Below are 16046 nucleotides of genomic sequence, written 5' to 3'. Positions count from 1 at the left end.
AAATGATTGCCGTGAAATTGGAATAAGGCTTATATACATTTTATACGATACAGAGTTAAAAAATAATCTGTCAGTTTAGACAGTTGCTTTTTTAGTAAATATATGCACATGCAAAGCAGAGAGTGGAATTTTAAGACAGTAGAAATCACCTAGATATTTTTAATAAAATTTTTCCCATTTGGTACCAAGTCGCTGCTTGAAAATTGGAGTGCTGTCTTTGGATTTGAGGATAAAATTTGAATTTTATTTTTTTCTTCTTGGCTTTTACTTCTTTTAATCCACTTAAGAGAGACAGGATAGATTTTTTATTATTATTAAATAATAATAATAATAATAAAATCTGTATTTTAAAATTTATAGTCATTTTTGTAGTGATTAAAATAATTAACACTGTTTAATACACTGTATCTCCTAAAATATTGAAGATAGCCCGGTAGTATAAAAACGTTTTTGATAGGAAATTTTTTAAGCTACAATTTTGAATTCTTATAATTTTTTCCAAAAATCAATATTTTAGGAGTTACAGCCATTTTTCGAGTGACTAGTCACTAAATAAAAAATTTTCCTTTTAAATAATAATAAAATTTTTTCAATCACTTAAAAATAATTTCGATCAAATAACGGTGATTATTGACCGACAAAAATTGTATTGTGAGACATTGTTGACCTGTCGTGAAGTTTATTTTATTGTCGAGGGCTTCTTTGAGCTGCTGGCTGGTCTAACCTTGTCATTGTTGTTCGCTCGTCCGTCGAATGGAATAAAATAAACTAAAGTCTAATAAAAAAAAAATAAAAAGCGGCTTCTATTCCATTTGGTCTAGCCGGACTCGTAATACTTATCCTGATCCTGATCCTTGTACTTATAGTTATAGTTATAGTTATAGTTATAGTTATAGCTAGAGCTCGGTGGATGCAAACGACGGGAACAATGAGGGTGGAGAGTGAATCAGCAGAACACCAACGAAGATGTAAGGTGTGTTTCCCACCTGGGATCTATCTAGAGATGCTCCGGTCTGATGGGCAACTGCGTTACTCTGTTACTCTGTTACTATCCCATATCCCATATCCTATATCCTATATTCTATATCCCATATCCCATATCCTTTCGTGGTCTCATGCTACTCAACGTCCAATTCAAGATTGCACACAAACCAGTTTCATTTTTGTTCCTTTACATTTTCATATAAAGTTTCACGTACCAGCCATTGTTGTCCTTTATTTGCCGCTCCGAGCCAGGATATTGAGAACCTGCGCGCTCATACTTTTCTTCATGTTTTTTTATTTTTGTTTTCCTTTTTTCATAATATCCGATAAAAAGCCAACCATTAAACAGAGATGACAAAAATATATATTGACAAGTATTTAAATATCATTTTTTTTTTTTTATTAAAAAAATAATACATTTATTTTTTATTATTATTTAAAAAGATAATTTTTTTTATTAAAAAGAAAATTATTAAACACTTATCACAAAAATGGCTATAACTCCTAAAATATTGATTTTTGGGAAAAATTATAAGAATCCAAAGTTGTAGCTTAGAAAATTTCCTAAAAAAAATGTTACTATACTATGGGGTTATCTTAAATATTTAAAGAGATTTAATAAATTAAATAATTGCTAAAATATTATTTCCTTAAAATAATAATACTATATTATTTAATTTTTGGATAGATGGTAAGTAAATAAATAAATAAAAAATGTAATCTTATAAATAAAAGACATTTTCTTTATTCATGATTAAAATATATATAAATAATTTTATTGTTGTATGATACATATCCCTATCTATATTACAAATATACAAAATTTGTTTATATTTATTATTATTTACATTTATAAATTGTCGTTTGAGCTAACAAAGCAGTCGCCCAAAACAATAAAAGATAATTAGCGAAGAACAATTTCATCTTACATATTTTATTTTAATGATTTATTTATTTATTTATTTTTTTTTTTTTTATTTTTTGAATATAAATTTCTTTAATAAACGTGATCAATATGTAAATTCAACGATCGACCAATTAGCGAGAGAAAAATGCGTAATTCGTTGCGATATAAGATATACAAGTACTTTTATTTCTTTTACCTTTTTTTTTATTTTTTTACTTCTTAGTTACTTTTGCACTAATAATGTCCATTTATTTAGTTTTAGTTTTAGTTTTATTATCCTACGAAAGCTATCACGAGTCTTCTTTTTTCGATCGAATTTTTAAGTAATTTTATTTAGTCTTAAAAAAATTATATTTATTTTTAATTATACTCCAGCGCAATTGTGATTATTTCTTCTTGATCATAAGTTGATAGAATTGTCTCGATAGTCCGGGGTTCTGAAAAATAAATTAATTTAAGAAATTATTAATCATCCAAATTAATTTTTAATTATTAAAAAATTTTTCCACAAATAATATTTAATAATTATTCTCATGAAAATATCACCAAACATGGTCTGAAATTAAAATTTCTCATTTTAGGCCATATATGACCAGATTAAGCCATATATGACCAGATTAGGCCATATATGATCAGGTCATTCCTTATATGACCAGATCACATTTTATGATCAGATCAGGTCATGTGATATATGGACAAATCATGCCATATATGATCATGTATGACCAGATCATGCCATAAATAGCCATATAATGCCATATCATTCAATTTTTTCCACGGATAATAAATAATGCTTCATTTTTAAGACCGTAAGACTCAAACAATTGAGTAAAATTTTTTTTCAAATGCACAGTGTCGTTATTTTTCATATTTATTTATAAAATAGTAAATTAATCACAACTTTAGCCGAGTTTTGTCAACCAAAACTCTCGAAAAAGGAAATACCCGAGGTAATCTCTTAATTATTTGGTTACTTCGAGGACAAAAAATCTTATCAAAGAGCATTCTATTGGTAAACTAATTACCGGATTTGATAAAACTTTTATCAGAGTAAAATGGAGGTAAAAAAGTTGATAAGAATTGGATTTAGGAAGTTATAGTCTTGAGCTCTTTCTTCTCTTTCTCTTTTTCACTCTATATATATATATATATATATATATATATATATATATATATATATATATATATATATATATATATATATATATATATATATATATGAATTGAATTCACCGAAAGCTTCGATAAAACTAATATAAAACTTAGCTTAGAATAGAGTTGTAAAAACCTTAAAATAAAACTTACTATTCTTTTGGTGATATCCAGGGACTCCATACGTGGATAAAGTTCGATAATACCTCCGGCTAGGATTCCCATCTGAAACAAAAGACCAAAAAAAAAAAAGTAAGAATAATAATAAAGAATAGAGTATAACACTAACGGATTAATCTATTTTATTTCATTACATTTATTTCCGTCTTTGTCCGTCTTTTAGTATTGTATATATACATTTATTTTTTCTTCCCCGGGGAATACAGATCGCGATTACGCTGTTTTATTGACTGAGAAATAGTGAAGACTTTTGCCAATACAAAGTGACCGTAAGTAAGAATGTACCTCGACAAAATGCCTGGTAGTATTAACGGGAATTGAAAAAAAGCTGGACGGAGAAAAGTTAAATAAAATAAAAATAGTTTGTCGGTAATGAAATACCAGAGACTTGATGTTGTATTGAGAAAATTACTGATGCGTTACAGAGTAGTTAAGTCTCAGTACATTGAGTATTGTATATTGAAGAGCGGACTTTGTGCTAAGACAAAAGGGAATTTCAATTTTACTCTTTATTGAAGTTGTTTATTGGTTCATGAGATTTTTAATTAAGTTTTTAATTAAAATACCATCCTCTTTTCCGTTTCTCAGGAAGAAAAGATTAGATCTGACTCTATCTGATCAGATCTGGTCATATTTAGTTGCTGATCACTGATCAGATGTGACCAAATCTGGTTAGATTTATACTTTGTCCTTATCTGATAAAATATCACCGGATAAAATTAAATTAAGCGTTTATGATCAGTGATCACTGATCATATCTGACCAAATGTGATCAGGTGTCATCAGATATGGTTAGATTTATCTATTGTTTGTATCTGATGAGATCAAATTATTTTTTATAAAATCTGATCACATGTGATCTGATCACTGATCAGATCTGATCATTTTTACAGAAAATAAAATTTTTTTAATTTTCTCTTTCAAAGCGACTGAATGGAGAAAATATCATACTAATGCATTAACGGTGGTTATTATTTGTCCGAAAGGGATTCATAGAAGTTGATTCATTCATTAGGAAAACATAGTTGTGCGGTTAATTTAGCTTCAATAAAGTCGTTACGGTTTGTGAAAGTTAAAGCAAAGTTTCAATTAATTCACGTGTTACAACTATGGAAGAGATACGGCGCACCGAGAGGAGAAGGAGGAGGACTCACTAAAATTACTCTTCAGAATCGATATTAAACTGAGTAGTGTTGGGTATACACATACATTCATCCGTCTCTACCTCCAGCCGGCAGATTGATTCAGGCAATCGATTAAATACCACAGTTCGACTGATTCGATAATTGAAGAACAAATCGGATTATCTACTCGCTGTTCTCCAGAAAATACCCCCTCCCCCCTCACTCCCATCGGTTTGTATCAATACGCTTTCATTTAAACTCCTTCTACTCCTATCATTCTCCTCCTATTAAGTGCATCCATATCTATTTCTAATCTTTGTTTAAACTATTATTATCAAAATATTTCATCCAATTATTATATAATATATTTTTTAACCCAAAGGCATTTAAATAATGTCTCAAGAAAAAAACTTATACATAATTTATAAATCGTGAGTCTTAAAATGTTCCCCTGTTATTAAAATAATTAACACAATGAATTACTAAATAATTGGATTTAACTTTGAAATTATAAATTCTGAGGATGTAAAGGCTCTTGTGATCCTGCTCAGGTCTTTTTTTTTTATCCAACTGTGAGTGCAAGAACTTCTCACATGTTAAAGTTATATATTGTGGAGGAAGATGAGAAGAAGAAGAAGAAAGAGAAAGAAAGAGAGTTAAGTATAAGTAGAGGCCTCATACTCAGTATATATAATGTATAATATAACATACAACAGCAGATGCTCAATCTGCAGCCTCACGCCTCAGTACAATGGCCTGTGATGCTGGAATAATGGTCCGGCTGTTATATTATGTTAGAGTTGTTTTTCAATAAAAAACCAGCGAGTACTTTACTTATATTACCACTTTGTACTTTAATTTATTTTACTTCGCATCTTTTGTCGCAAATTATCTGCCAAATAAAAGGCTCCAATGTAGACATTAGAATGTCACTTTAGATTAAAAAAAAAAAAAAAAAAAAGAAATAAGAGTTATGTGATTGCTATAAATGAGTTTTTAAAATATTTTTTTAGAGGGAGAGGTGTCGGTTATTTCAGAGTTTAGATTTATCTGAAAGCGATGTGAGGAAACTCTAGGGCTTTGAGTTGTCGCAGCTGGTTTTTTAGAGATTATTCACATTCACGGGCGTGGAAATCTGTCAGCTTTAAATCTAAGTTATGTTTTTCGTTAGAAATATTTTTTTTTTATTTCAGAAATAATATGTGAGAATACGACTCATAAATCTTTACTCATATTTTTGTTAAAAAATTTTAATTTAACTGAGAAAAAAAATTCTGATCAGATCTGGTCATATATGACCAGATCTCCATGGTCACAGCTGATCACAAATGGTTAGATCTGATTAGTGACCAGTGATCACAGATCAGATCTTATTATACATGATCAGATCTGAAGAAATATATTGGCTCAGATCTGGTCACATTTGGTCAGATCTGATCAATGATCAGTGATCATATAAGTAAAATCTGATTATATATGATCATATTTTTGTAAAAAAAATAATTTAAAGATCTAACAAGATCTACTTGGTCACATCTGATCATACTTGATTAGATCTGATCAGTGATCAGTGATCAGTGATCAGTGATCACAAACCTAGAATTCGATTTTTTTTCTACAAAAAAATTGAAAAAAAATATTTCTACTGAATAATTTTCAATTGCTGATGTAACATTGTACGTCTTGTATTGATCGGAAAACCCTGAAAATATTAAAGCGGACAGTTAATTCGTTAAATTGCTATTAATTAGATTAATGAGTTTCTTTCCAATTAGCGGAGTTTGTCCTGCCGGGTTCTCCGGTTCATTTTTTTTATTCTTTTTACTAATTAATTATCATTTTAATGTTATTATGCTCTCTGGCGTTTTTAGTTTATTATCTTGACATAATTAATACCATATATTTGTGTTTTAACGTTCGATGTCCGCAGTTAACTTACTGTTTTATCTTTTCTCTTTTCTCTATTAAATATAATATAAAAGGATACATTTTTTTATAAATTATGTTTTTATAAAGCAGTTTTTTTTTTTTTTTAATTATAAATGACTTTTTAATCGATCAATTCTTTTATTTTAAGTATCTCATGAAATTATTAAATGTTTGAACAATAAATCGGATCGTTGATTGGATAATTAGCGATAGATTTACCCGAATATAAAAAAAAAAAATTGAGATGATCAAACGTAGGTGCAGCGGCATCCGGAGAATTTGGAAATGCAATCAATCTATCAATCAGCACACAAGAGAAAACGTGACGAGAATTAAATAGGGTACCGTTGAACGAATGATAGCTCGATAAAAGAATAAAGAACAAAAATAGCTAACGACAGAATAAAAAAAAAAAAAAAAAAAAAAAAAAAAAAAAAAGGAAATCTAAAATAAAAGAAGAAGAAGCAAACTCGCGAACAAAAGTAAAAGACAAAAGACAAAAGACGGCAAGATGAAAGCACTCGGTCTAACCTTCGTCACATTCACTCATTGATTTTAGATATTTTTTTGCCTCTTTTATCTTCCTATTCCTCTATGGGCAATCAGTGTTCCGTTAACGTTCCACGGCTTTATTCTTCCCCCCGAAAGAAGATCTTGTATCCATAGCTCCGCAGCGAGGATCGATTTTTCCGAATTATTTAACTAAAAAATAATAAAAATGTGATAATAGTCGCTGATTTTATTTTTATTCCGTACGTTTTTTTTTTTTTTTTTTTATTTTGTATTTATGTTCCGTGGGGCTTTGTGTGCAAATCTTTTTTTTTTTTTTTTATTTTATTTAGTTTCTTCCACTTTCATCGACTCGCCCTCCCCAGCGCGCTCCCAAAGCCCTTTAGTTGACTTTTACATCTACAAAAGCTCTACCGAAGTTCAATGGACATGTCAAATGTCAATTCATTGATTTTTATTCATTTTTTAATCCAATTATTTTTTTTATTATGCTAAAACACCTGAGCTGAAAAATTGACAGTTTATTTATGGATTTACGTTTATTTATTATTTATTTTGTTGATTCAGGATTTTTATTTCATTTATTTATTTATTTATTTATTTTTAGTAAAAGTAAAAATTGTGCCGAGAGAATTTTACAACTGGGGGCGTAGAAAAGTAATTGATAAAATTTTTTGATTTTAATGAAAAAATTACCACTTACTCTTCAAAGTATGTAGTTTCTTAAAATCCAAGCGAAGAATAAAAAAAATTAATAATTTGGCTAGAAAAAATTATTTAAGAGCAAATTTAAAAAATTTTCACTTTTGTTACTATTATTGTTATTTTTTTTTTTTGCTATTGTATATGTGAGGAAAGATCAGCCCTTAGGTGCGCTTTCACTTCCATTAACGGCTGAGCCACCGATAAGCTGCATCGATACGCCCGCTCCGGAGTATAAGCCCGAATACGAATAGAGGATACTGTATGTAGGAGCTATAGCAAACTATACCCGGTGTATTGTATTGTACCTGGCCCTCTTCAGGCTCTCTTCTTCACAAGTTTCGCCCTTTTTTCTCTTTACTGCTCTCTCTTTCGGGGATTACCTAAAAAATACATTTACAACGGACAATGGCCCCGAAGAGACTCATTGTGTGTCGAATTTCACCTTTTTGCCCCAGTTCAAGAGAACCCAAGCTTTTTTTTTTCGAGTTTTTATTTTGTTCATACATTTTTTAACATTTTTACCTTACTTAGCTATTTACATATGGATTGTTATTGTTCCCATTGTTTGAATTCTTTATTTTTGCGACTCGGGGTTGTTTAGAATTATTTATTGGGGCATTTATGGTTTTTTTTGTTATTTATTTTGGTGTTAATATTCATCAGATTAATTCTTTGTTTAGATTCTTTGAAACTAGATACTTTGAAGAGTAAATGGTAATTTTTTCATTGAATTAAAAAAATTTTATCAACTTCTTTCCTACACCCCCAGTTTTAAAAATTTTTCACTAGAAAATTTCGAAGATTTAAAAAATCTACTTTTAAATAATTTTTTCTAACAAAAATCTTAATTTTTTTAATTCTTCGCCTACATTCTAAGAATCTACATACTTCAAAGAGTAATTGGTAATTTTTTCATTAAAATAAAAAAATTTTATCAACTTCTTTTCTATGCCCCCAATTCTCAAAATTTTCTTCTAAAAATTCAAAGATTTAAAAAATTATTTAAAAATAATCTTTTCAAGCAAAATTATCTATTTTTAATAATAATATTAATGATAATAATAATAATAACATAGCTGAAGGAAAAATAATTTTAGTGCCAGCTCTCGGACATATTTATAAACTCATAAAAATAAAGGACTTATCGCAGGAAGAATCGGCAGTAAAATTACGCTATGAATAACGTTCATTCGGTTCTCTGGAGTTTTATTATTATTACACCCTGTTATTTTTATTATTTGTCATTATTATTGCTACTGTGACTGGAACTGGGACTGAAACTTTTTAAAACTGATAAATCCAATGACAGATAATTTGTCATAGCTCATGGCGCATGGCTCATTGGATAATCCGCGTATTTATAGAGTTTCCTGTTCTCTATACATATATCTATCTATCTATATATCTATAGTTCGTGATACTAGCACAGTTTCATTATGTTCATCCTCGGTGATACCGTAAACTACATTTTCCATCGCTGATAAAATTAATTCCAACTTTTTTGTCCTATAAACACGTGTATCGCGATCGTTAATTATCACGGTACTATTTAATTTTAATTTACGCGCTTTTACATTTAATTAATTCATTTTTTTCTTATTCAGTGGTGAATTATTAAAATTATGAGTAAGTGTAATTTATATTAACGCTGTTAAAGTTCACTGATTAATTCTTACATTCATTTCCCAAGCGGGGACGAAAATAAATAAAGTCGCGGATGGAAAAAATAGAAAATAATTGCTGAGTTCTACGAACTAGCTTCATTTTTTATGATTTATGTAATAGAGGATTTAAATTCTGTAGAATGATAATTTTATTAGAGCAAATGAATCAGTGATATTAAAGTGAATAATTACGTTTGAATAAATATTTCAATATCTATTTTTAATTTTTAATTCATTTTTTTTTCTGTCTATGTTGATGATTTTTTGGAAAAATTATATGACATCTAAAATGGTCATAATTTTTAAACTTTCGATTTTAGAGAAAAGTTTTTGGAACAAAAATTGTAGACAATTAAATTTTGAACAATTTGGATGTCTAAAATTTTTTTTACGAGCGATTTTTTATAAGATATAGGTATTTTTTCCAAGTTACAACATAGATAAAAATTTTCCTTATTTGTATTTAAAAAACTCACCAGAATTATGTTCCTATGCCCACAAATGTTGCGAAGGCGGTGGAGGAGGAGGTGGCAAAGGCAGAGGTCTCTCGAGGACAGGAATCGGAGAGACATCAGGCATGGCGAACTTTAATTTCTGCCAGAACAACTTGTCGCCCCAAACGAGAACCGTGTGCGAGGAAATCCTCTTCCTCAAATCAGCGTCGAGGTCCCTGGGGCAGACGCCTCCAACAAGTAACAATATAACCGATCTGCCCTTGCCCCTGAGGGCGTCCCTGAGCGCGGCCTTGAACTCGAACCTGGACCACTCTCCATGCAGGAAATTCCTGGACAAAATTAGAATCGTCCTTCTGGACGAGTCCGCAGCCTCCGCAACAGCGTCCGCAACATTGGCTCCAGCGCCGAGGTCCCTGTAGTGCAAACAGAGCCTGTAGGAGGACTCCAGACCCGGAACCAGGACCCTCGACACGAAATTTTCGTCAACCGCCGAATAGGAGATGTAGGCGTCGAAGGGTTTCTCCCGGTCCTCAAAGACCGCGGTCTTGTAGCAGGCTCTGAGTCCGCACCTGCTGGCTGCCCAGGCCCTGAGCGTCCTCCTGTGCCTGAACGCTCCGCAGATAAGAGCCACCATCGCGAAGAACAGCACTGCAGTGGTCAGCAGGAGCGGCAGGTAGGCCTCCAGCTGCCTGGTTTCGATCGCGGAAGTAGTTCCAGTCAGCGCAGCACAGTTAACCACCGTCCCGTTGACCACCAGGTTGATGGGCATCCCCAATTCGCAAGTGACCCGCTTCCAGTCCGAGATTTTGACCTGGTTCTTGGTCATCCAGTCGCGGACCTGGTCCAGGAACCCGCACTCGCAGCTCCAAGGGTTGCTGGAAATGCTGATGTCCACCAAGTAGGGGTTCAAGGACAGCTGCCAGAGCGCGAAGGTCTTAAGCTTGTTGTTGTCCAGCCTGAGAACCTCCAAGTGGGTCAAAGCATTGAAGGTTCCATTGTCGATGTAAGTCAGCAGGTTGTTCTGGAGGTACAGCTCCTTCAGGTTCTCCAGCGGGATCAGCTCCGGCCCGTTCAGCCGGCCAATCCTGTTGCTCTCCAGGTGCAGGACCACCAGCCGCTTCAGCCCGCTGAAGGTGTGATTGTGAATGGTGATGATATTGCTGTCGTTGACGTAGAGTACCTCTAGGTTCTTGCGGCCGATGAAGGAATGGGAGGTAAGCTCGCTGAAGTTGTTCCCGTCTAGGTAGACCTCGGTCGCGTCCATGGGCAGCCGCCCTGGCAAGGTTCTGTAGTCGGAATTAGAGCAATCTACGACATTAGCTGACCAGGACTGGTCGTGGTAGCACGTGCAGTTACTCGGACAGGTCATCTCGCAGTCACAGGCGTCAAAGTCACAGCAGTGGCACAGGGCGAAACAATGGGCTTTGTAGGTACACAGGAACTGAGATGGTTTGGCTTCCAGCAGCGACACAAAGGAACGGTGCCGATTATATGGAAGCCGGCAGTAGACCAGCTCAAGGTCCATGACACGTGGGTGCTGTCGGAGTGACAGCGAGTTTATCCTTTGAAGCCACTCGATCGTGCAGTCACAGATAAATGGGTTCCCTCCGATGTAGAACTCGGGAAGAGCGCGGGTTTCTGGAATTTGGCTCAGTTGCAGGGCAGAGAGGTCCATCTTGACGATCTGGTTCGCGTAGAGGTCCACGCGAGTCAGATTTACCTTGTCGTAGAAAGTTTTGGGCTCGACGGTGTGGATTTTGTTATCGTTGACGAACAGAAGCTCTATGGAATCTGGGACGGATTTGGGATCGATGCGAGTCAACTCGTTGAAGGAGACGTCTAGGGTTTGGAGGTGCAAGTTGCTGGGAGCGACACCCAGGTCCTGGATCTTGTTCTTGTGCAGGTCCATCCACTGGAGCTTCTCGGGAAGCAGCGCGTAGTCGAAGTGGTTGATCTGGTTGTCGGACATGTTCAACCAGAGTAGCCCAGGAGTGTTGGCAAAGACACCTGTCATGTCCTGGAGGTAGTTAGCGTCTAGTCTGATCGCCTGCAAGGTCTCGTTGCTTGCAAACGCTCCGTATTCAATGTACTCTATCTTGTTTCTCGCGAGATTTAAAATCTGCAATTTAGGAAGTTCTGCGAAAGCACCACGAGTCACATTAACTATTTCATTCCCGATCATTCTGAGCCCGTACAAACTGGTCATTCCACGGAAACCGGGCTTGTCGAGTGTTTTGATTTGGTTCTCACCCAGGTCAAGAGTTCTTAACAGCCGCATATCCTTCAGCGCAATTGGAATGTACTCAAAGTTATTGCCAGACAGGTTGAGATCCTGCATGTTGGAGCAGTTACGAAGCGCGTCAGGGTGGATGCCTTCCAGAGCATTAGAATCCAATGACAGCAACGACAAAACGTACAGTCCGTTGAGCGAGTAAGCGTCCAGGTACGTCAGTCTGTTATGAGAGAGCTCAAGCGTGTGCAGATTCCTCATCGGAGAAAACATATCAGCCGGAATGATTTCTATTTCATTGAACTGGAGGTTGAGAATCTGAAGGGTGTAGAGGTCTTTGAACAGCTCTGGGTCGATCTTGTTGATCTTGTTCCTCGACAAGTCCAAGAGCACCAACCTCACCAGACCGGCAAAGGTATTACCATCTAGCCAAGAGCTAGTAAGCATGTTCCTCGACAAATCAAGAGTGACAAGCTGGCTCATGTTGATCAGCAATCCCGGCGCCAATGCACTAATCGAGTTATTCTGGAGTCTCAGCTCCTTCAGAGTGTTAGTCGCGTCTTCGAACATTCCAGCCGGGAGGGCGACAATCCGATTGCTAGACAGATCGCATACTTCAAGGGATCTCAGCCCCTTCAAAGCCGCGTCATCAACCACTCTGATTACATTTCCAGACACATTGAGCGTCCTAAGCCTCTGCAGAGAGGAGAACCCGTGAGACGGGAGGACTGAGATCTGATTGTTCGACACATCCAAGCTCTGGATGTCCAACGAACATGTCATTTGCGTCACCACCGGAGCGGAATCAACGTCCCGCTTAGAAACACCGACACGGTAATCACTGAAACCCAACTCCGCCACATCCTTCAACATGTTCCAAGACACGTTCAGCGTCACCAAGCTCGTCAAAGGGCAAAAGACCCCCTCAGGAAGCTGCCAGATGTTGTTCCCAGACAAGTCCATCTTCTCGATCAGCCGGGTGATCTCAAAGGCGTCTTTTTCTAATTCAAAAACATCCTGGTTCTTGCATTCCTGGCTCGCTCCTCTGACCGTCAGGTTCCGCAAGTCATGGAACCTTGCCAAGACCTTCCCTGACCAGCTCCTCACCTGGCAGCCCAGCACCTTCAAGTCCTTCAACCTCCATAGGTGCGAGTACTCCTCCACCAGCTTGGCCGCTTCAAGAAGAACAACCTCAGCTCCTGGATTGTCCTTGGACCTGATTGATGCTTGCTCCTCGCATATTATCGTCAGGGCAGTTACGTACTCCCCTAGCACCCTCGAAATGTTCAAGTGGGAGCTGCCCCAGTGAGTGTGGACGCAGCTCAACCAGGTCTCCTGCTGAATCGTGCACTGCGCTGGCAAATCGTACTTCAAGGAACTCGGCGAGCTGGTCACCGCCAGGACGCTGCTTCTCGAGGACAATGACAGCGATGAGATCCAAATCCAGGCAACCAATAAGTGGTCAAGAGCCAGCCAGCGGTAGCTCATTTCTGACCGGAATTAGCTCGGTTTCCGGCAGAGTTTCGACTTTCCTACCAGATGCGGCCTTTCAAGCACAGGTCATTTTTTATCGGGTGCTTTGATTCGGACCGCAGAAATTCTGACGACCTCCGAGCCCTAAAAAGAGACGCTGAAGTTAACATCTCCCGGCTTTTTACCTCCAGCGGGTTGATTCAGTCCAGGTTGTTGAGAATCCTCATCCAGATGTCCGAGGTTCGTACTAGGGGTAATTTTTCTATCTTAGAACTTGAATCGAGGCTCAAAGTTTAATTATGTCGCTAAAACACGCCCTGGAAGTAACTTGGCCGGCATTTATGGTTTTTTCACTGCTTTTCACTCACTTTGATATCACTGGATCATCTTTGAGGGTTAACTGACACTTTTGCAGGCGGAAGAATCATCGCGGTGCCTAACACTGCTACTCAAAACTTAAAATCCTGGCACAATTTAAAATCACACTTACACCAATTGGGATAAAACAAATAAAGTCGCGGGTTTAAATTCGTAGAGGCGGAGCAACACGAAGTGGACCGTCACGACCGGAGTCTTCCGCACAACTGACGGGAGATCGCAACGGATTTTTACTCTGAGCGACTACGACGCAACATCACTGGTACCGGTTCCCCTTCCCTTAGGGACTGCCACTTCTACTTCTACTGCCATCTCCTTCTCCATCTCTATCGGTATTCTGCTGTAACTACTACTGGTGGTGGTGGTGGTGGTGGTGGTGGTGATTCTGCTAGCGAAGTAGAGTACGGCTACAATAACAAGTATATATAATACAGAAGCAGAAACTGGTAACTGGTAACTGGTAACTGGCGAGAATAGGACACAAATACTGTAACATACAGGACGAGGAGTCTATAGTATAATTTAAACTACTGTGTGTTACGGGTGTTACTACCACACTGATAAGGGCAGTAATACAAAGTGTATCGACAGGCTAGACCAGGACTCCAGACTCTCGCTACTTACGTTATTGTGTATACATTCATAAATTTCAGATAGTTTTGTATTTATAATGGTAATACAAACAGAGCTTTTATTTTCAATATGCTTTTTATGCTTCAAGTTATTACTTTATGATTGAAAGGTTTATTACAGAGGAAATTTTTAATTTTTATTATAGATTCATAATTTTTTTAGGATTGAGAAAATCCTTTAGTATTAAAGTGGGTATAAATATATCTAGTCAAGTCATTGGTCATATCTGGTCACATATGATCATATTTGGTCATATATGGTCAGATAAATGATCATCTGAGATCAGTTGTGGTTACATTTGATCATATATGATCACAGATGGTCATATCTGGTCACGTATGATCATATATGGTCAAATTTGATCACAAATATTCAGATAACTGGATATTTGTGGTCATAAATGGTTAGGTTGATCACAAATGATCAGATAATTGATCACATATAGTAAAAAATGGTCATAGATGGTCATATAATTTTTTTGCCCTCAAAAATTTGTTGATTAAACTAAACGATGGAACACGATCGCTGGACTAATTGGCAAATATTTAGCTAACTTAATAACTAAAATAATATCATTGATTTGTCCCGTGGGGTAGATTATTAAACAATATGGACCAGAGGAAATATAAAACCGGAATTGGAATCACTGTTTCGAAAACCAGTATGTCATACACGGCATTGTCCGGGTAACTGTTATGTATGTGAGTAAAGGCCCATCAGTTGTTGTCAGCTAATGAATACCTGCACACGTGTATTCAATTTTCGACATGTGAAATTGTGTGTGTGTGTGTGTGTGTATGTGTGTGTGTGTGTGTGTGTGTGTGCACATGTAAAATACGGGTTTGTCTGACAGAGACGTAGGCAGTGGGACACGATACACATGCCGGAACTCGGCAATCACCCGAGCTTTCCTAAGGGAATCCGATCCCGTGGCCACCATTTTGAGCTACATGCAACATTCTATTCAATTAAACCGATTCAATATATATTTTTTTAAGTTATGGCTGTTGATTTTGTTGTTTTAGTCTCGTTAATTATTCGTATCCGATCGTTTTATTTATCTGCTGGAGTATTGAACATCATCGAGCCAATATTATACTGATGGATTTTGGTTATTGTTACATGAATTACTTACATTCTGATTTTTCTTTTTTTATATAAATTTAAACGATTCGTTCTATTTTTTCTTTTTTTTTTATTCAAGCTACTCAGATATACTTCGGATAATTTATAAATATTGTATTACATATTACAGGTTAATAATAAATGTATAACCTGGTGGCAGAATATGTGGACATTTTTATTTTTTTTTTTAACTCAGTTACTTTAAATAATCTGGAAAGTTAATACTTTATGAAAATTTATTTAAATGTGTATGACAGGGTATGAAACGAAATAGAGTAATATAAGTTTTTTTAAAAATAATTGTTACGTGACGGAGGAAATAAAAGAGGTAAAGTTTACTGTAGCCCGTAGTGAAGTCTGGTCGAGAGACCGAGTTTGGCAGCAGTACTTTAAAGTTAAACAGCCGAGTTGTAAAAGCCCGAGCAAATAAAACAATCCGGGAATAAGAGAGGACAAACCCGTACAGGTGTTAAACTACCCTTTTTTATTTTTATTTTTTCTTTTTCAATGAAAATTTTACCCGGCTACATCCGTCCGAAAACTATCAACTATGTCCAAGTTACAATCTGCAATCTATGAAAATTGATATATAAAGTA

At 35.7% G+C, this 16046-nt stretch overlaps 1 protein-coding gene across 1 annotated transcript; it reads right to left on the bottom strand.

Moving 5' to 3' along the window:
* Positions 1 to 1934: 1934 nt before the first annotated feature.
* On the bottom strand, positions 1935 to 13877 carry Toll-6 (Toll-like receptor 6). The gene is made up of 3 exons (XM_074251959.1): positions 9632 to 13877; positions 3197 to 3268; positions 1935 to 2328 (listed from the first exon to the last, which is right to left on the bottom strand). The coding sequence occupies exon 1, from the start codon at positions 13326 to 13328 to the stop codon at positions 9645 to 9647; it is 3684 nt and encodes a 1227-aa protein (XP_074108060.1). The 5' UTR covers positions 13329 to 13877; the 3' UTR covers positions 1935 to 2328; positions 3197 to 3268; positions 9632 to 9644.
* Between the last annotated feature and the right edge of the window lie 2169 nt (positions 13878 to 16046).

The sequence above is a fragment of the Cotesia typhae genome, unplaced genomic scaffold (assembly GCF_013202065.1).
Source record: "Cotesia typhae breed Kobodo isofemale line unplaced genomic scaffold, CoteBio_Ctyphae contig_83, whole genome shotgun sequence".
Classification (NCBI taxonomy): Eukaryota; Metazoa; Arthropoda; class Insecta; order Hymenoptera; family Braconidae; genus Cotesia; species Cotesia typhae.
Note: the sequence above shows the minus strand (reverse complement) of the source record. Positions and strands in the feature narration are given on the sequence as shown.

Bases quoted from the DNA above. Each gene is read 5' to 3' on its own strand.
- Toll-6 (XM_074251959.1), bottom strand. From the start codon at position 13,328: ATGAGCTACCGCTGGCTGGCTCTTGACCACTTATTGGTTGCCTGGATT.